Source organism: Prosopis cineraria, unplaced genomic scaffold (genome assembly GCF_029017545.1).
Source record: "Prosopis cineraria cultivar Desert tree isolate PC_DT_omini unplaced genomic scaffold, ASM2901754v1 PC11, whole genome shotgun sequence".
Taxonomy (NCBI): Eukaryota; Viridiplantae; Streptophyta; class Magnoliopsida; order Fabales; family Fabaceae; genus Prosopis; species Prosopis cineraria.
This window is the reverse complement of record NW_026555342.1, coordinates 18605198-18627398: the sequence shown is the minus strand read 5'-3', so window position 1 is coordinate 18627398 and position 22201 is coordinate 18605198. Positions and strand designations below refer to the sequence as shown.

Genomic DNA, 22201 nt, shown 5'->3' with positions numbered 1-22201 from the left:
TCTGTAATTTATCTTATTTTTACAATAAAATAATAAAAAATAAAAAATTTCTTCCACCTTTCCATTCATGCTCTACCCAGTAGATTCTCATTATTAACCCCCAGTAACACACATAAATACAGGCTAGATATCTTTTATTGATAATATATTTTAAAAGTTTATTAAAACGTCATTTTATTAATATTTATACTGTATTATAGTCTTTTTCTTTCAAATGAAATATTGAGCATTTACTTTTTTAACATTTTCATCCTACATATATGAATCTATTTTCTTTGAATGAAAGCGTATGAAAAATATGATTTTTTATATATTAGTTTTATTTTTCTTTTAATATGATAGATACGTAATTCCACTTTCTACCTTTTAAAATATTCTTAAAAATAATATATTAATTACTGTTTAGAAACCGCCGGCGAGGGAAGGTCATTTGTCGCCGTGACTGTGATCCGCGGTGGTTGTCCATGTCCGTCCCTTGGAATCACATAATTCAATTTTTATTATGATTTTTCTTTTATCCCTCAATAAATATTGGTGACGAAACTAAGAAGGTACCAAGGTATTGAATACCAGACCAATGATTAGATCGATCAAGATAATAAGTCAAGAGTTAGTGATTCAATCAGAGTCAAATCTTTCTTAATTAAAATAATATACATATATATATAATATTCATTCATATTTGAATATGAAAAATGAATATTTAAATAAATATTATTGGTTTTGTTCAAATAACCAAATAAAAATTCAATAAAGAGAAAAAAATTTTATACATGTGAGCATAATCCCAACAAAAATTTAGCAAATTTAGTAAAATTCCAATAAAAATAAAAAAATAAATAATTTTTTTAAATAAATGGATCGGCTTGATGAGTCACCATTGGGTTATAACTAGGGTAGACATAGCCACTCTTGGGTTGACCAGTTTATTTCTGGTTGACACAACCTTGAGTTAAATCATAAACCTAATTGACTAACTAATCAATTTAGTAGGTTACTAGTTGAATTGATCGGTTTAGTTTGAGTTTCAATTTATTGAAAAGTACTTTATATATTCCTTATTATAAAGCATCTAGTCTGCTCTAGTAACCTCACCAAAACCAATAAGAAATGATCAAGTTATTAATTTTATCATAAAATATAATAGACTTTCAATTTTATTCCTTTTTAAATAAAAAATTTAAAATTTTCATTACATTCTCTTTCACAGTTAATGAGATTAAATAAGATTAATATTTGAAAAATGCATTAAATACTACATCAAGTATCTTATATTAAAAATTAAATAATCCTTTTAAAAATTGCTCCCTATAAATTTAATGAATTTTAAGAATTTTTTTAGATTCTGAAAAAAAAAATTATAATATATGCAGCGCTAATTTGCGAGCCCATCTTACGAGATCAACATAGTTTGGTGCTTTCTTTAGACTAGAGTAAAATTATCCTGTTTTAAAAAAATTTAAGGGTAATAATGTGCCATTAAAAACTTAAAAAATATCAATCGAGTCCTCTTTAACTCAAGTTTTGCTTTTTAGAGTGGATTTACGCTTTAACTCCTTTATTTAATATAAGACTGAAGCTGATGGCTTTTTTTCACTTATAGTCTATAAAAAACAAATTATCAAGTGTTTGTTAGCCAATTTTTATGGGTGACCACTGTGAATTTATAAATTACATAAATTTAAATATTTTACAATTTTGTAGCAAAAAAGAAATATTTTTGTCAAAGAATTTAATATCTATATATTCTTTTCAATCATTATTATAAGACATTTTTAATAATTTCAAGTATATTAAAAAAATTAATTTTCTTATAAAATAAAAAAATAATATGTATTTTTATTTTTATCATTGTGCTTTAAATAATGATACAGATTTATTAAATACCTTCACACTAATAAAGAAAAGGTAAAATTGATAAAAGTAATTTAACTATTATAAAGTATCATATATTTTAAATTAAAAATTATTTTTAAAAAGCGTTCTATAAATAGGACCAAGAGGAGTATAAAAAATTGCGTTCCCAGCCCCCATCCTTTCAAGATATTTAATTTTATTCAATCACAACCTAACTAATAATGAAATGTCAACACAAAGTTCATGTACATATGAATGCTGCTAAAGAAGAAATTACCTAATTGACAAAGATTTTCCAGGAAAACTGCCTTATATTCAATATAGAATTTAATTAATTAGGCAACCACCAATTTTGACACGAAGAAGAAACTCCTTAAGCTGACATACACAAACCAAGTTGTGATACAAGTTCGGTGGATTTCCATTACATGTGTTATATATATATATATATATATATATGAGATTAATTTTTTTGGTGGGGGGGTAAACTATATATTTTCTATATTTTCACGTCATCCGTTATCGTGCTTCGAATTCAGCCATTAATTGTATTGATCAATATTTGGCAAAATAATGCGCTTTGTCTTTTGTTTACATCTTAATATATTATTTCAAAATATTGAATCAGTTAATTAAATAAATTAAAATTGATTAACTTGACATTTTATGTTTAGTTTATATGATAAGTGTTAGGTGATGAGTCAACTAATTAAAAATATAATGCAAATACTAAAACAAAGTATGTGCATCAATAAAATATTTATAACAATTAATTAAAATTAATGTAAGTGGTAAAAGCACTAAATTATTACCAAAATTTAAGTAACACAAATAGATACAAACTCGTATGTATGGATGTGTGTGTACAAGTATAATGTTATAAATTGACTACTAAATTATACGTAATGTTGAAGCCTCTGGACCTTAAATTCATTTTTTATATAATATCTCTTTTAACTTTTGAAAAATATATAATTTAGCCCTTTCATTAATAAAAATTAATTTTAACTATTAGTTGACTAAAAAAATGATAGAAAATGACTGATAAAATTTTTTTGGATATTTTCTATAATTTTTGGGTCCTTATCTATAATATTTTTGTTCTTTTTTGTCATTTTTGAAGATTTTTTCCATCACTTTCTAGTTAAAAGTTAACTTTTATGAATGACAATGGTCAGATTATATCATTTTTTAAAAGTTAAAGAAAAATATTGTAAAAAAAATGAGTTTAGAATATTAGATGTTACTGAACCTATAATTTAAAAGTTAGTTTGATTTTACCCTTGTTATAATTATACACCTCATAGGGAAGACATTTACTTTTTTTAAGTATTGATGCATTATTCTATATATAATATATAAAATTGTATATTTCATCATCAAAGTCAATTCAATTTTGTGTGGCCGTGAGAAGCTTGGTTCCATAGTGGAGTCATACCCTCAATGATGCTTTATGATCACAAGTGGGATATGGAAAAGGTACACACGAGACTGCAAATGGACTTTCCACTAATGAATTAATTTTCATTAATTATTATTAATTAAGTAAAATGGGGAGTTATGGCAACGAGATATGGGGTATATTTCCCCAACCAACACCGACTGCACCGCCACTAAAAGAGGATTATTAGTTATTGGAAGAATTAATTTTTTCATAGGTCCTTATAATTTTATTCAATTTTAAATTAGGTCCTTGTAATTTATTTTGTGTTACTATATCAAATCATTATAATTTGATTCATTATATATGTTAATACTTTTTATGAAAATTTTATATGTATAAAAATATTTAAAAGACATAATCTAAATATATAAATTTGAGCTGCAAGAATTATGTAATTAATTAATTTTTTTTTGCTTTCACTCTATCTTAAATTTTTTATTCAAGCTAATCCAGTTTGTAGCCTGCGGGCACCTTTTTGGAGGGCACACCTCTCTTGAGAATTTATTTATTGCTGCATATCCAACTCCACAACCAGTTAAAAAATCATGCTTTTAAATAGGAGTAATTTGAAAAGTTATTTCATTCTTAAATCATTTTAATATTTTAATTAACTACGTTTATTTTGATCAGGTAAGGCAGTGCCTTACATTTAGGACAAGGGGCCGTATCAAGGAATTTATAACTTATTATATACTTTTATGTTATCATGATATTTAGTTTAAACTATTTCTTTTTTTTTTGGGCATTAATTTAAACTATTGTAATTAAACAAAATGTAAATAGCATGGCACTTAAAAATAATTATCTGATAATTGATAACTTTATTTTGATTAACGAATATGATATCCTTACGACATGAATGGGTCCATTTGGTTTACATTTTCAACCAATCACAGTTGTTCGCACTTTATCTGGAACACAAGCGTAAAACACTCACTAAGGCCACGACACGTGCACATTCTTTATCATTAAAATATTACGACACATTCTTTTGTACAAACATCGATCTTTTTGGCATCTTCTCACTTGCAGACCCAGGCTTGTGAAGCTAAAGAAGGCGTCACAAAACACTAACTTACTAAAAATGCGACTTATAATTCTACAATTTCGGGTGACATGTAATTCTATTGTGAACTTTTTTGAGTTTAGAAGCACGCATGTGAATCTGATTTTGACCAACTCATCAAAATTTTTATTTACAAGTGTATATATATAATGGATTTATCTTGTGTCATTTTTTGTAATTTTTTATTCTTTTTTGTAAACTTTTTTCACAAAACACTATAATTTGCTGAAAAATGTAAGTTATAATTTTATTGTTGATGTAATAATCTTATTTGGAATGATATGTAAGTACTCCCTCCATTTAAAAATATAAAGTATTTTTTAAGAAGTTGGATGTTAAAAAATGTAAAGTATTTTTAGTTTTTCAAAACATAATCATTATCTTTTTTTTAAAAGTATCCTTATTAATAATAACTTTATATTTATTATAGGGTATTTAATAGAGATAAATATAAAACTATATGATTAATTTAAAAATAGATGACTACTTTATTGGAGAGTGAGATTTGATTAAAAAAATCTCACATTTTTAAATGGAAGGAGTATATATGTGAACATTTTTGGAGCTCATAAGTATGCATTAGCCTTGATGAAGCTCTTGACCAAGTCACCAAAAATTTTATTAAAAAAAAGAATTTATAATGGATTTATCTTGGATCATTGTGTATATTTTTTTTCATTATTTTCTGTAATTATTTTGCACTATTTTTTTGTAATTTTGAAGTCTTTTTCTATAATTTCTAGTCAACTAATAGTCAACCTTAACACTATTGCCACAATTTTAAATGTTTAGAGATTAAAATGCATAAAAAAAATGAGTTTAAAATCCTATATATTTATGGGCTTATAGTGTAAGGATCAAATTGCCATTTTATCCATTTATCTTCAATTTTAATTAGAAAATAGACACAGTCTCATATATTGCATAGAATCTTATGATTAAGATATATAATTTGTAGTTTATAAATACTATGGTAGGCCGTAATAACTATTAAATTAATTATATATGTTGATGTTGATAGGATGATTGATATTGATTTTGAAGAAATACTGTTATTTACTTATCTCTGTTTGTAGTCCATCACGAGATTGAAAGACAAAAACTGGTGGTTGATACTTTAGTGTTTTTTTTTTTTAAGAAAAAATCAGAGGTCATATGGTCAAATTAAAGCGGTTAAGAAAGTTTGATTATTCCTTATTTTCTATTTTTTTTGTTTATTGTTGGACATTTCGTATTTAATATAGTCTTATTAGATTTTATTATTAAAATATATCATGTTAAATTTTTTAAAGGGCACTTAACTTTCAGTGATGAGAGCTTGTTTGTTTCAACTTATTTTATTAAAAAATACTTATTTTTTAAAATAAAATATATTTTTTGAATTTTTATATTTTAAAAAATTAATTATAGTTTCATCAGAATGTAAAAAAATATTTATTTTTTGGGCCAATGAAAAAATATATTTATGATTATTTTAAGAAGTTATTTTGGGTAATTTCAAAGTAACTTTTGAAAATAATATGATACAATAATGTGAGTTATTCAAGATATCATCAAATTTTATTATGATTAAATGATAAATTATTTTAAGGAAACAAAAATTAAGAAGATATCATAAAATTTAAAAAATAAATAATCAATAATTACTTTATTATTATTATCACAAAACTTAAAATAATTTTTGCTTTTTATAAAATCTCTACAAAATATAAAGAAAAAAACTTATATATTTAGCCTTATATACACATAGTGCTTGTTTCCAACTAAATTAAGATATGTTAATCTTTTGCAAATTATGTATTTTATAACAAAATTTTTTTATTAATATTTTAATATACTAAGTGTTTTGATTGGATAAAAATATATTAAATATATATAGTTAAGTATAAGTCTTGCCCAAATATAAATCTTTTTTATAAAGTATTTAAATTATTTAAAAATAAATTATTTTTTAATCTTAAACAAACAAATGCAAATATGTCTATTAGGTATATTTACATTGAAAAATGAAAATGATTAAGTACATAAAGAATTATGGATAAATTTATTTCTTAAAAACCATAATTATATTTTTGGAATCTTTGTTTACACAAGACTAGATTCAAACTCGTGAAGGTTCAATAATGGAATAACGTGGTTGCATTCAAAGACAAATATAGTCCATCACGTGAGTGAAAGACAAAAATTCGAAGGATATTTTTATGGCTTTTTATATTTTGTTTTTAAAGTTCATGGATCACACAGTGATTAGAAAGTAGCATTGTTTTCTGTGTTCCGTTGGAGACTTGTGGGTTGTGTTTGTTTGTTTGATTTTGAGTGTTCTTATTTCTATCAGGTTGTCAATTCCTACCTAATCTTGTTTTCTGAAAAATAAAGATCACCGTAAATTGTAAAATATGATTTGACAATACCAAACAAAAACACAATCCTAACCATTATTGGAGCAACATGATGATTATTATGAATTTAGGGTCAATTATGTGTTTGGTTTAAAGATTGAAAATGGACATTTGTCAAGCAGAATTGAAGTTTGTCAAAAATTACTTTAATGTGTGTTTACAAAATGGCTTTCCATGTGCATTTTCTATTAGAGAAAACTTATATACTCTAGATTATATATATTTAATATATTTTTTAATTAAATCAAGATATATAAATTTTTTAAAAAATATTTATTTTATAATCAATTATTGTTATTAATTTAATTATCATATTTAAGATTAACTAATCAATATTTAATTAAATATAAATATATTAAGTATTTAAGGTTAAGTACATATATCCTATTCTTTTACTATTTTTTTTATACATGTTGAAATTAAACTATATCATCCAACATCTTAAGAGGGAATCTAAGTTTTTTACCCGCTCCACCTCTAGACTAATCTGAACCCTGCTTTAGAGAGACCTTATGGTGGTATAGGCATCTATGGAAAGGTACGGGGATGTTTTTTTATCACTGTTGCACTCCCCAAGGATTGAACACACTATCCCAAGTAATGCTGATCAAGCCCCAACCATTGTGGCCAAGCACCCATTGGTACCCTTTTACTATATTTTATAAAATGAACAAATATAAAAAGTAGCCAAACATTAATTAAGGCAAAAATTCACTTTCTAAATTGAAAGAATGAAAAGTAATGACCTTATAAGAATATTAATATAATATTAAGAATTTTAATATTGAAACATGGTAAAAGAAGTACTAAAATTTGAAAATATTAATATTTAAAAATCTTAATTTGATATTAATATTTTTATAAGGTCTTTATTTATTATTTTATTTTCTAAATTTCTTTTTGTTTGCAAAAAAAAAACTAGAATCTAAACATAGAATAAATTATGTGGTATTAATAATGGTTGAATCAAGTGAGAGATTTGATATCTCCTTAAATAATGTTAGGACTTAGGAGTTCAAATCTTGAAGATAAAAGTTAAAAGATTTTATTACGATATTTTTTTAATTTCAACTTAACAATATTCAAATATGATATAATAATACTAAATATTATATAATTATACCAAAAAATCACATGCTATTTTTGTTTTTATAAAATTCAGTCTTTATTTGTTAACAAAGTTTAATGAAATTATTTTCTCAAATTTTATATTTATTAATAATTTAACGGTTGTGGGTAAATTACGACATTATGGTGCTGACAAAAACATAATATAATATACAATTAGGAATAATAATATTTTTAATCTTTCAAATTTGTTTCTGTTATCAATTTAGTACTTAAAATTTAATCTTTATCAATCAAGTTTCTAAAATTTCAAAAATCTTACACCATCAGTTCTTTTGATTTAAAGGTGCAACAACATCACTAGAGTTATAAAAATTTAGAGACTTAATCGATAAATATTAAAATTTAAGAATTAGAACGATAATTAAAACAAATTTAATATATAAAAAGTTTCATCATTCTTATATAATCATGGAATACAAATTGTTAAAAAAAAAAGTGCACGTGTGTGTGGGGGGATCTATCTAATGTATATCTTAAATCTACTTCTTCACTTTAACTGAAAGATTTATTAGAAGATTAGACTAATTTGAATTAAACTGAATAATATTTTAAGAAATGACAAAGCTCGACCACCAATATTTAATAGAGAGAATGGTGGTGAGGGTTTCAAGAGAAGAAAAAAAAGAAATGAGAGTTTTGAACAAATAAAAATTTATTTATGTACAAATCAATCGATAAATCTTTAATTATATATAAATAAACTTTTAATTGTCTAGAGCTATTATTGCTTTATTTTTTTTTCCTCTTTGGTAGCCCCCATTGCCATTCTCTCTATTTAATATTGTGTAATTTTGTCTGGATTTTATGGCCTTGGCCTTTCTTGGCGATTTTTTTTTTTCCTTAAATGAAGAATCCTTTTCTGGCAAAAAAAAAAAAAAAATCCTAAGCAAGGGCTTGGTGGTTAGTGTTACATGCTTTTATTGCACCGATTTGTGGCTGTTCTTTCGTGCGATCAAGACGCACTTCTTGAGATGATTCCCGATTCCTTTATACTTTCTTCAAACGCACGTTACCACTTTTTGAACTTTATCTATTACTCATTATTCATTTGTTGAATTGATTGTATTTTCCATTATAACTGAATAATTTTCTTTACCTATTATTCCTCCAAATCTTATTTATAAACTATTTTTAAGTTAATGAACATCTTAAATTTTAAATTATTACATGAATAGTATTTTAAATTTTAAACTCTTAAAATGTACAAAAATTTTCTTAAACTTATAAATTTCAAGCACCTAAAATCTTATCATTAAGTTGAAAAATGACCTTTATTTTTAAGAGTTAAGATGAATGTTAATCAGCTTGTGACTAAACCTCATAACTATAAAAGTAATTATTATTTTTTCTAACTTAATGATGAGGTTTCAGGTACTCAAAATTTAAAAGTTAATAAAAATTTTTATGCATTTTAAAAGTTTAGAGCTTATAATGTTGTTTGTAAAATAATTTAAAACTTTAAAATACTCATTAATTATTACTTGAAAATAAGAGAATCTCTCACTGTCTCACAAGAGGGCCCAACCTATTTTTTAATATAATTATTTGACTATAAGTTAACTTTAAGTTTCAACAACCCAGCAATCTGATGTTTCAATGGGCCAGGATTGCGAGGAAATAGGCTTTGTTTATTAGTTTATCTCTTCTTGCTTTTGTATGCGTTTGCCACTGGCTCGTGGCTTGGCTTTGCTTCTTCGATTAATGATTATCCTTATTCAGGTTAAAAGGAAAAAAACTATTATTGTACTCAATTAACGTAACACAAAATGAATCTTTTTAACTAAATTGTTACGTATAAAAGTGCTGGAATTTGAACCTCCAGTCGAACTACTTACTTGAATAATGAAAGCCTCTACTTCTCATACCAATTTAAATTGATTGACCTAACCTATTTTATTTGTATGTATGTGTGCGTCTCTTTTTTTCTGTAATAAAAAATGTAAGTGAATCAGTTTCTGAGGGCTTATTAGAAATTGAGCATGCTTCCAAATATAGAGTACTTACAAAAGTAAGTATAGATGACCAACCAATCTGATGCTCACATCGGTAGCAGATTTGAATTCATTATCCCTTGAATTGTGAGTAAAGTCCTTATCAACTAGACTAATTTTTTCTTTATAATTAGGCTAAACTTTGTTGGTATATGCATGCATGCTTGTTTTAAAGGGATTTGGAGCCAGTGTCCCTGTGCATGACAAAGGCCCAACTCCTTCTGTTTGCATGGGTGCTGGTGCTTTTGTTTTGTTTTGTTTTGTTTTATATTTTTTTAAAATTAGACTAGACTGGTGAATTAATGACCCGGCCATGTGTCTTGTTTAGTTTTACATTTTGACGTGGCACACATTAACTTGATTTAGCCTTGGTAACTCGAGGCTAACTCAAATTAACTTGTCCGCATGAGTTAGGCAGGTTGTATTTTTCTAGGTTAAGAAATAAAAAAAAATAAAATTTTTTAGACAGAAACCCTAAATGGCTTCTCTTCCTCTGCGATTTGCTTCATCAATTTCATTTATCATTGTTTCAAAGCTCTCGAGTCTCGACGTCATCTCCTCTCATCAACATCCCTTACCAGTGGGTTCTCACTTTTAAGAGTTCTCGTCCATTCTCGGTGTTCTCCCTTACCAGTGAGTGCATCTAAGATTTTAAGATGGAGGAGGGAAGAGGAGAAGGGGCGTCTAAAGAAAGAAAAGAGAATGAGATGCGAGGGATGGAAGACCGTATTATATTTCTTATATTAAGTATATATACTTAAAAATAATATATTTTATCAAAATAGTTTAAGCCATATACTTACTAAACTTATATATTTATAGTCTAACTTTTAATCTTTGGATGTGAGATTTCTTTTTATGTTCTAATATTCCTCTTCTATTTTTTTCTCCTTTTTTTTTCTTCTTCTTCTTCTTGCCTGGACTTGTACATTTTTTAGTTTTAGAGGCCTCAGGTATATTCAATTTTTTCTTCTTTTTCTTCTTCTTCTCTCTTTTTTTTTAATCTCTTCTTGTTTTTGGTCTTTTATTCTTTTATTCTTTTTATTTTTCTCTATTTTTTTGTTTTTTGTCCTTGACCGAATGACTTTGACATCATATTATATTTTTTATATTAAATATATTTAATGATAATATATTTCACTAAAATAACTTAAATTATTTGATTAAATAAGAGTGAATGATGAAGAAAGAGAAAAAGAAAGGGAGGGAGAGTGGATAGTTCTCGGGTAAAAGGAGCAAGTCAAAAATATTGGGGAGAGAGTGGTTACTTATTAGGTAAAAGGAGGAAAACTGAAAGAGCAAATGTTGATAGGTTGCCTGTAATACAAATTAATCTTTTACCTGCTTTGGTATTGTTTACTTGAATCGTGTGCCTTTTTTTTTTTTTTTGGCTTGAAGTTGAACCTTGTGCCTTGATTAGGCTAAGAAATATCTATATTATATTATTTATTATTATTATTATAAAGGAAGAATATTTTTTGGATTAATTTTTTTATTTAAAGTATATTATTTTTTAGGACCCGATTTAAACTTGGTGGACCCCTGATCCATGATTTATTTTAACTAATTCAATAACTAATTTAATTTTCAATACTTTAAATTTGCAATACCTTGATATGATCGAGCTCTGTGTGTATGTGGGTGTGTTAATTATTGACAAGCAAATAGGTTTCTAGAACTCTAGTGCATAGCAGTGTGAATCCTTTATTTGGAAAACTAGCTTTTAACTTTTGAAAAAAATGTTTTTTTTTTTGACAATTTTTTAAAAGTTAAAAGTTGTTTTTTGAAAAAAAAAATTATGGGATGAAAGTGTAGCGTGAAAATGCTTTCATCAGAGTGTTGTTCGCAATGGATTTGGCTAATGTTTTCAAATATACGTTTAGCTTTTCAAATCCTCATGAATGTTAGAAACCAAATCATACCTTAAAAACAAAGTATTCAAAGTCAAACCGCAAATACAAATTAAGTCAAATATGCTAATAAAGACTAATCCGTTTGGTAATTATTTGACTCATGACCTATGAGGTACTGGAATTTGAATTTAGTGACTGTAATTGATATAAATATTGAGTGCCTGTATCATCTGAATCATTGAAATTTAAATCAATGGTTTAGATAAACTCACTTACTTATTAATCTCAAGTAAAACATAAATTTATAATCATTAATTTAAATTTTAACGATTTAAATTTTATAAATACTCAGTGCTTGTATTAAGCACAATCACTAAACCCAAATCTTAAGGTACTGTTGGATCTAAATCCTACTATCAATATAAGAATCATATTAGAGAGCAACTTATAAGTATATCTGTAAATATTCTTTGAATCTAGAATTATGTCATGGTGTTAGTAGATCATTAAGATCCAACTCACCTAAAATTTTTTTTTTTATAAAAAATTAGGTCCAATGTTTGTAGCTTAAAATCAGTTTACTCAGACCGATTGGCAATTTAACTAGGTTATTTTTTGGTATACATGAGGAATTTAACCGAGTTTGGCATACAATTTAAATAAGTTTAATTCAACTAAAAGTGAGCCAATGGGAAGAATTTTTTTTTATAATGATTGAGCTATACGTTGAGCCCATGATAATATAATGTGCCGGGGATTCTTTTTTACCAATATATTTTTGAGATTGAATTTTTGAATATCTTAAATTTGGATAAGAACTAAAGAACACATACACTGTCAAACACAATGTATGAAAAATAATTAAATCACTTCATGAATCAAACCAAAGAAACTGACAAAGTATTCCTTTTTGCAAAATCGATCAGAATGATCTGATTATATTTTGTTGGATATGAAATCAAACTCAATAAATAAACACTCCTAGGCCGGAAAAAAATAAAAGAACTAACCTAAATTTTTCAAGAAAGAATCACATTCAAATGCTTTCTCAAAGAAATTTTAAGAATAGATTATTATTAAAATGAAAATGCAATTTTTTTTTTGAATAAGACTTATTATTAGTCTTTGTCAGTTTAAATAATTCTTGAATGTGATTTTCCCTATTTTTTAAGTCTCACATTAACAAACTGCGAGTCAATGTTAATAAGATGGCAAAAATTACACGGTAAAAGCATGCCATGCAGAACATGGCGGAGCACAATTCTTCAGCAACGAAATGGGATATATATATATATATATATAATTGCGTCATTAGCGAAAATTATCAAATAATTTAAATTACATGAAAATTAGTTTTGTACAATTCAAAAGGTACTGTAGCCAATGCAGCTGGTAAGAGGAGGATGAGTTATTTAAATTAGCTTTTTGTGCAAATTGGCAATGTTTATCAGCAAAAATAATACAGAAGTCTAGCTGATTGTTAAATTTCAACACAGTCATCATCGTCGTCGTCGTCCATCTCTTTGTCCCAGTCCAATGAGAATGAGGTAGCTGATTTCATCAAATCTGTTAGTCCAGTGAGATCCTCTAGATAGGTAGGATGATTAATTGCTTCAAGTATGAACTCCATTCCTCTGTTCCGATATTCAGATACAACCTGAACAGTGGTAATTTCACCAACCAAAAAAAGGATAAGAAATCTGGAAATTCCCAGTGGATCATGCATGTATCATGAAAAAGTTAATCACTCTTCTATTCTTTCAGAGGCATCATATCCAGAACAATATATCATCAGATATAATCCTCACTGCAAATCAAATCTTTGGAGAATGTATACAATGCATCAGGAAAGGGTTAGGGGGAAGAAAAGAAATAACAGACATGGGATGGGACAACCCGCAGTCATTATTTTGGTGTTACTTTCCATGAGATAGCTTTCTAAAGTACAGTTGTAATTTCATAACAATCAAGCTAGAAAGCATGAACACTAATATGGGCAAATATATGCATGAAAATTTAAAAAACCTATATCATGTTAAATACAAAATAGATATTTTTTGAACTGTCTATGCTTCATGCTAACAAGAGATTAGAAAACTGAAAAAATATTTGTGTTAACTAGTTTAGTCTTGAAATATACATCCCATAAACAATGCCGTAGCATTTGGGATAAAATCAGCACTTGGGGAAAAAAAAAAAAAAACAAACGAAGGCAACTTGACATTCGTCAAGCATATGCCACAAGAATTTCAACACAAGAAATACATTTATGTAAATAATTGGCTGGAAGGGAAGGATTATATATAGCAACAAACATATTTTCATTAAAATTATCAATCTTCCCAATTTTTGTTTTGACCCCAGAAATCTTGGAATTTATAATGTTCGCCCTTGGTTGTCTATGTTGCTTACATTGACCCATCAAATCTAGAAGGGATTTGAGAAAGTTTCTATAATTAAATATTAAGCAGAAGTAAGACACTTGGTATGATCCAATGATGAGAGGCGTGAGTTGCTAGGAGGAGGTCCAAGGTTTAAACATTCAAATTATTGTAAACCAAGGAAATTTCAAGTAAAAGTAGTTTGATGACATCTGAGTAGTAGCATGACAAAGTTCTTCCCAGCACACTATCAAGCTTATTACTATCCAGGGGCATTGCAGGAGGCAATGATGATATTTGAGGCATACACTAAAAATTTGCAGATGTGTTATCATGAGTTCTAATCACCACCAAACTTACGGTCTGGCAACAAGCTGTACAACTGGAGGATGAGTAACCAACAAGAGTCATTTGAGAAAATTGAGCAAGGGAACCCCGAATCTGATGTGGTAAAATACCAAGAGGTTGCTCCGTAGTTCCACTGACACTGGAGTTAATTTCACCTTCTGCATATATCCTGAGAAAATGTAGCCAAGGTGTGAGTTTCAGGGAGATATATGAAGGAAAGCAGATGAAAGTTTCTGCTAAGGATCTCTGTCATAATTCCTTAAAAATCTTTGCATGGAAAATAATAAAATTACTATTCGCCGCATTACCCTTGAGGGTGATGTAAAACCCCTACTAAAAGTTCAACTGCAAGGGATGAAGCGATAGGAGCAAGCCCTGGACGAGTCACCGTGCACTGCTGATCCAAAGTGCGGTTTGAGGTTGACTGCAGAAAGGCCATAACATATATTTAGAACTTCATAAAATGTGCGTGTGTATTCAAATATATAATAATGATGCAGGAAAATTACATCAGTTGGTGCAACAACATCGTTGCAGAAATAACAGCCCAATCTTCCCTTCCCTGTTGCATTGTTTACATTAAGCTTATGCACATCATCACATAAAGAATTTGCAGTTTCGGTACTTAGGTCAGGGTCTTGGCTGAGAGGGCCAGCTCCATGGCGCATGACCAAGAAACTATCAAACCCTAGAGCTGCAGTAATTGCAATCTGCAAATAGATAAACAGTATCCACGTAAGGCATGCTAATTAAATATATCAAGCTAAGGAGGAAAAGATATATGCTTCAGCTCAAAATGTTAATTAAATGTGACACAGAGATGCGGAGCAAGACAATGACACGCATATCATCTAAAAGATTAAATTGACTAACCTTGTTAGTATTAGCACAGAGAAGTGATGGAAGCCATCGACTTTCCCTAGTATCCGTCAATAAGAAAACTGCATCATGTGCACCGATCAAATCAGACAGGCGTCTACAATCTTCAACTACACTATCCTCTTCCTGGGAAGGTACTGGATGCCCAGGCATTGGTATTGCCATTACAACACCTTCAGCTTCCTGGAAAAACCAAAAAGCATGCCAATATGAGAAGAAAAAAAAAAAATGCTTGGGTCAAGCATCAAGGAAGCTTCAGGGCCCAACCAATTACCACTGCTGGAAAGATCCGTTGAAGACTTCTAACAGCCGCTGTAGCTTTGAATTCACCACCATTAAGACAATCATCCAAATTATACAGGGATTGCCTCAATGGGTTAGACATAGCCACCCTCCCATTGTCTAGTAGTGTAATTTTTCTGACACCCCATGCCTGCAACATTCACAAGCTTAACACCTCGAGAAGAAGAGAAAACAATAAAACCAAAAATGTTACTATACTCACCATAAGCATGCGAGCAACCTGGCATCCAAGTGTACCTGCTCCAAGAAGAAGACACTTGAGAGAAGATAAGGAACTCAAGTTTAATGAAGGCAAAGCACGCCATCTCATAAGCTTTAAATTCAAATCTGCAGCAGATATTGCCAACCTGTAAAGATACAAGTATGAAAATAAAAAAGTAGAAGAAATGACACAAGTAAAACAAGAACACAACAAAGAACAGAGAAAACAATACAAATGAGGTACCTGGTTGGATCCAAAGATTGAGAGAGGCTAATACGTCTTGGTATTTTTTTCCCTTTGTTAAGTTCCCATCCAACTGCATTAGGCAGAATATCACTCCCCCCTATACATATATTCCTTTTAAGTTAGAAAGATAGCATACTAAATTAAAATAAATAAACAAATAAACAGCTAGAGATCAAGTCCGTCAAATAATTTCAGTAGCTCTACCTTGGGAATCTTTAATCAATGCTTCACCAACAAGGGACAAGTCCATATCTGCAAAACCACGGTTCTCTCTGTAGCAGAAAAACTTAACTCTCTTAAGATTCCACTTTGCAGAAAGAAGTGCTAAGAAGTTGCGTAGAGGCCAGCCAGGGTTATTTGGAAGATGACATGGGTCATAAAAACCAAAGAGGGTCTGTGGAAAGAACGAAGTAACTTTCAGTCAAAATGCATCTATAATTTCACATCCAGAGAAATTGCTTCACCAGAACAAAGCAATTCCATAAAGACAATAATAAATTATTGTAATTTAAGAATTAAGACCTTGTAAGCATCACTCTGGGAAGTCTCCCAATCCTTTAGGTGCTTGACAGTAGCACAAGAGTTTGGATCTATGGTGATAAAAAAGAATGGAACATCTGCCACATACTATTATAATTAGGTAAATCTTCAAAAGCTTAAGGGAAGCAACAAATTATAAATATTTACAACAAATCAGCCAGATGGTAGCTTATGTACCTGCTGTTGACCTTGAGTTACGCCACTCATTACAAGCTGCAGAGAGGGATTCTACCTGTCATTTTATAATGAAACAAGTCCAACAGTAACTTAAGAGCGGTCATCTAATCATACATGCGATTAACAATATAAAAAGCAAAAGCACCTCTTCTTTGCTCAACCACTGAGAAGCTGGATTTAGAAAGTTGACAGTTGCAGGAGGATCAAGCATAAGAGCAGGAAATGCAAACCAGTAGTGGAAGGTCCATTTTTTCAAGTCAGCAAAAGAAATAAGAAGGAATCGTGACAGTACTGCAGAGTCCTCCACAGCTTTTCCAGTTTGAATGTCCTCCCAGATCTTTTTTTTTTGCCCCAAAAAGAATAAGCTTACGTGAGTATTTAATTTTATCAGGTCAAGAACCACTAAATCCTATAAACTTGAGTTGTTATGTAAGGGCTCAAGATTTTTGATTTTTTTTTTTTCGATAGAAGATTTTGATGTCTTTAACACGTTCTCCATGCAAATTAATTAATATCCAGGAGCCACTCAAGCAAAAGCCGTTTAGGCTGAAACACATAGACCAATTGGTTTAAAAAGTGTTTGATGCCATGCCAAGAACTATTTCATCTCAAAAGCTTAAATTGTTATGTAAAGGCTTGGTATTCGTTTTATCAATACCTCTAACCCATAGGAAATTATTCATTTCTCAGTCATCTCATTCAAAGATATCTTTATAAATAATTACCTTTCTTGCTTCTTGCTTCAAGAGGCCTTGTTTGTCAAGTGCATGGAAACTTTCCCAAGTATTAGTATTGTAAAGTATACCTGGAACAGAGCACCTATTCCTGTTGCCACTGGTAGTATCTGGGGCCAATAATGACTCACTTGATTCGGAAGGTAAGGACTCAGCTAGAAGAGTTAAGTGATTTGATACCTGAGAATGTGAGCAAGGCGCGTAGAATCCTGCAATAAGACAACAACACTATAAGATCAAAATTACATTGTGCTGGCAAACTTTGTTCCCACAGTGAAAATTGCAGCGTTAAACTTGACAAAAAGAATCTGTATTTCCTTAAAAAAAGAAAAAGAAAAAATTGCATAAATCCTTATCCAACGCTAGTTTGGAAATCTCATGAAGAGATAAAATTTAAAAAAAAAAAATACAAAAGGTTAGACTTTGAAATTAGAATTGAAAATATAAAACGAAAACACAGTTATCAGACAGGTCCAGTGTCCTTAATTTGTCCTTTTTCGGTAAGTAATTAAAAAAACCCGAAACTACGTAGTCTGAGTTCAATAAAAGGTTAAGAAGTAAAGAGGGCAAGGAAAGCGAAGAACCGTTAATTGGAATTGGAGAATCATCAATGCCAAGCTTGTTGAGCTTTAAAGAAGACAATCTGTGCCAAAAGCCTTCATCGACCAAGCTCTGCATAGGTGCGAATTGCAGTAAGGATCCCTTGTGAGTATGTCCCGCCATAGTGGTTTCCTTCTTCTTCTTCCTCCTCCTCCTCCTCCTCCAATTTCGAAATTGAGTGGAGTTTCAAGTCAATAAACTGGTTTCGGCATACGTTTACTTACAAATTTGAAGCCCCAAGTAGTTTTGACGAATTGAAAACTTGGTAGGAAGATGGATTCGCTGATTCAGCATCGTACGGGAATGATTGCTCATTTTTTATGGGTTTGGATCCGGGCCTTCTTTCCGGGTCTACGCTCCGTTGCTCATCGCCGTTTATTTATTTGGACGATGATTGCAATGCAAGCATCACATCAGGCTAATTCATCGTTAGGACCCACAAACCCTGAATTTTAAATTTGTTAAAATAAATTACACAAATTGTTTTTATTTTCTTGTCCTTTTTGCCAAGGTCAACAACACAAATTCTTGAAAAATGGAATCAATATAATAGAAAATTAAATTATGACGTTTAATTTTTTTTCATATATTATTTATTTTATAATAAATTTTAGTTATTAATATATTTTTAACACTTTAAAATATATCTGTTTTGATTAAATTCAAATAAAAATATATCAAATATATAATAGTAGGTATTAAGTCTTACCCTAAATAATATTAGAGATTTAATATACTCGAGTTCAGATTAATTAACAGAAAAATATATACAAAATAATTCTCACAAAAAACTAAAAATATCGGTACAAATCCTAATACAGATATTTTTTCCCCTATAATCCTTTCTTTTTTTTGTTATATATTCAATAGTACATAATTTATGAAATAAATATACCCTATGAAATTTATCTCAAACTCTATGAGAATATAGACTAATGATATTAAAGTATTTGCTATCAATTTCACTCTTAGCTTCCCACAAAATGTGAAGCGAGTGATACTATACCATACATGAAACCATATGAATGTTATACTTTCTTATTATATTATATATGAACGTATGGGATATACGGATTGCACTTTAAATTTTTGCGATATATATATATGTATGTATATTATTTTATGTGGATTTGTTTCTTGAAAGTTTTTTCCCTTAAATTTAATCATGCTACATCTTGAACAATTGGATTTAATGTAAGAGTTTATTTTGATGAACTTTTATTAATTTTTAAAAAAATAAAATTATGAAGGGCTAAGTAGGTCAGCACTTAGCAGCCCACCCTTGATTGACTGAGTTCAAGATAATGTCTTGACCCAACAAAAAAATAGTTAGCCCAACCCAACCCACTTTCTCTCTAGCCCATCACACGCAAGGTAAGCCAACATTTGCCTTTCTGGTTTCGGATGGCATATTTTCTGATGACAATATTATACTTTCTTTCAGCATTTTCTTATATAAGTCAATGGCTGAAAATATCTGGATTCACCAACAGGCATTTATCCTAATGAAATGGGCTATAATAACTTAAATATAAAATTTGAAGTTTGAGTTTGCATAAATATAGGAAATACCTTTAAAAGAATTGTCTTCAATTAAATTTGAAGATGTTTGAATTTGACTCAATCAAATAAATATATAAGAAAAAGTTTTTAATTTCTTTTTGGTTTTGTGTATATAGTATCATACTATATAATATCATGCCAATCAATCCTATATGTACCATGCGAGGAAATGAGACTTCTAGATAATTTAACTTGACATGGATAATTACCATATATAAATTTTAACAGATGCAAATATAATTATTGTAGAAGAACGTCAAGCTTAATTCAGTTAAATTTCAAGATAACGTATTATTATTATTATTATTATTATTATTATTATTATTGAATAAAAAGAAGAATATGCTTAGACAATAATTATTTAGTTAACAACACAACAGTATACTCTAACACTAGAATGTAACATACTAACATGCGTTACATTGGATTCGTTTTTTGCGAAAAGTATTGTCACTTTATATGTACAAATGAGAAGCATTTAAAGGCAGGCAAAGAAAGATTATCAGTGTTTGTTTTTAGGCTTCTTCACGATCATCACAGTACAGTGAGCGTGATGAGCACAATAGTCACTTACACTTCCTAACACCGCCCTGCAAAATCACAGCCTCAAAATGATTTTCATGTTAACTGTCTTTCAACCTTCATGATGTTTGCATAACAATTATAGCCAAAATATCTTTAAACAAAAATATAAAATAAAAATACATAAAATGCCAGTAGAATACCACCAACACAAGAAGCAGCTTTCGCTAGACTTTACCAAAAATTCAAAATAATGGTGAAAACTTAAAAAAAATTAATTATTTAATCTTATAGTTTTATTACTTGTAATTTAATTTTTAAATTTTAATTTATTATAATTTAATTTTTATAGTTTTGATGCGATTATAGTTCAGCCTTTTTAAGTACAGCCATTATTGTAGCAGTTTTTTAAAGGAAAAACATGGCAGGAAAAATGTGGTCATGGTTCCATTAAAACCCAAATGGCAGAAGAAATATAATTTTTTAGAAAAAAATTTTTGTATGCATAGCGTAATCATAAATAACAAATATTTTGAAACAAAAAAAGAAGAAGAAGAAGAAGAAGCAATAATCAGTCTTAATTCTTGAGTTCTAGCTAGTGTCAAATTAAAATTAAAGGAAATGGAAGTGAACCTTTTTATAGCTCCATAACCATGACTTCCAACAACCAATATGGAAGCATGATGTTTGTCCACGGCTTCGCAAATCACATTTCTTGGGTCACCTTCTATTACTGCCACTTCTACATCAGTTACCTGCTGATACATTCACAAACACATCTATAAATCATTCATATATAGAATGAATTAAATCTTTAAAATCACAATGAAATTGTCCAGTGACTAGAAAAAAAAAATGAAGAACCGATTGTGATCACACATGACTGATCAGCAACGTCGAAATGAGATCAACACAGAGCTTTTAAAAGAGAGAGAGAGAGAGAGTGTGTGTGTGTAATAAGATCAGCACAGAGCTTTCATGGCTGGTTAGAGACATTTAAAGGAAGGAATTTTTGAAGCTGTTATTATTAATTACCGATTTCTTGCGGCAAATCTCTTTAGCTTTTTCAACAACTCTGGCGGCCGTCCTTTTCAAATCCGAATCAACAATGGGCAAAACTTCAGCCATTCCTGGCAACAATATTGCATTTACAGTTTTCTCAGAAAATCAGACAGAAGCAACGAAAAGAAAATTAGAATCGACGGCAAAAGAATCACTACCGGGCCCAGTGATGCCGAGTTTGGAGGTCGCATAAGGTTTGGCATGAACAAGAACAAGCTTAAACAGAGGATTGGGTACAGGCTTGAAGAAATGATCCAGAGTCCATTTGAGAGCGTAGGAGCTGTGCTCGCTCTCGTCGATCGCCACCACCATCACTTGCTTTTCCGATGTCTCCGCCATGGAAGAAGCTCCGCTTTAGCTCACCGTCGCCGAGGATCGCGCCGATTAATACGCTTGCTTGAAATTAGACGCTGCTAAATTGACGCGATATTTATTCAGAGAAATTAGATGCAGCTGAAATGATTGTGAACAATGGGAAGCTCCAGAGATATCTATAACAGTGCGGATGAACAGTGAGGAATTCCAGAGACATCGCACAGTGGTCTGTGTTACTAGAAAAATCTGATAGGTTCAAATGACCCGCAAGGATAATCGGAGCCCCGAGTGGGTATCCCTGTGCACTATGACAGAGTGTAACAATAGTAAGTTCTCGGATGGAACCCGGCCGGACCTCCGGCTTGACTCCGCCGTCGTAATGGGTGATTGGCGAGTGCGATGTTGACCAACGAATCACGAGGAAGAAGTCTTGCATTAAGGATTGGGCAAATATTCTGGTAATAATTCATGAAAAAATTTCTGGTTAAAGCAATGCGAGTAGATACAAACTCTACATACAGATATTATCATGAAAATAAGCCTTTGAATCATGTTACGGCAGCTTAAATATAAAAGAAGTTGAGCCAG

General features: G+C 29.6%; 2 protein-coding genes across 3 annotated transcripts; both read right to left on the bottom strand.

The window, feature by feature from the left end:
- Positions 1-13052: 13052 nt before the first annotated feature.
- Positions 13053-18442, bottom strand: LOC129285273 (ubiquitin-like modifier-activating enzyme atg7). The gene is made up of 14 exons (XM_054920872.1): positions 18136-18442; positions 17543-17760; positions 16963-17154; positions 16818-16872; positions 16623-16717; positions 16305-16494; positions 16098-16197; positions 15855-15999; positions 15624-15782; positions 15344-15532; positions 14980-15180; positions 14779-14894; positions 14483-14639; positions 13053-13398 (listed from the first exon to the last, which is right to left on the bottom strand). Exons 1-14 carry the CDS (start codon positions 18272-18274, stop codon positions 13222-13224), a joined length of 2133 nt encoding a protein of 710 aa, XP_054776847.1. The 5' UTR covers positions 18275-18442; the 3' UTR covers positions 13053-13221.
- Positions 18443-20107: 1665 nt separating this feature from the next.
- LOC129287251 (universal stress protein PHOS32-like) lies at positions 20108-21900 on the bottom strand. Of its 2 annotated transcripts, none has more exons than XM_054923448.1 (4): positions 21457-21900; positions 21272-21366; positions 20870-20994; positions 20108-20304 (listed from the first exon to the last, which is right to left on the bottom strand). In XM_054923448.1, the coding sequence occupies exons 1-4, from the start codon at positions 21635-21637 to the stop codon at positions 20217-20219; spliced, it is 489 nt and encodes a 162-aa protein (XP_054779423.1). In that variant the 5' UTR covers positions 21638-21900; the 3' UTR covers positions 20108-20216. The 2 variants fall into 2 exon arrangements, with proteins under 2 accessions (XP_054779423.1, XP_054779424.1); XM_054923449.1 differs by having other exon boundaries at positions 20870-20991; positions 21457-21891.
- Between the last annotated feature and the right edge of the window lie 301 nt (positions 21901-22201).

Coding starts and splice junctions, on each gene's coding strand:
- LOC129285273 (XM_054920872.1), bottom strand. CDS start 18,274: ATGGCGGGACATACTCACAAGGGATCCTTACTGCAATTCGCACCTATG. Junction 17,155..17,542: donor TGAAGCAAGAAGCAAGAAAG/GTAATTATTTAT, acceptor CAAAAAAAAAAG/ATCTGGGAGGACATTCAAAC. Junction 15,783..15,854: donor AGGTTGCTCGCATGCTTATG/GTGAGTATAGTA, acceptor TGAATGTTGCAG/GCATGGGGTGTCAGAAAAAT.
- LOC129287251 (XM_054923448.1), bottom strand. CDS start 21,637: ATGGCGGAGACATCGGAAAAGCAAGTGATGGTGGTGGCGATCGACGAG. Junction 20,995..21,271: donor AGATTTGCCGCAAGAAATCG/GTAATTAATAAT, acceptor TGAATGTATCAG/CAGGTAACTGATGTAGAAGT. Junction 20,305..20,869: donor GGTTATGGAGCTATAAAAAG/GTTCACTTCCAT, acceptor GTGATTTTGCAG/GGCGGTGTTAGGAAGTGTAA.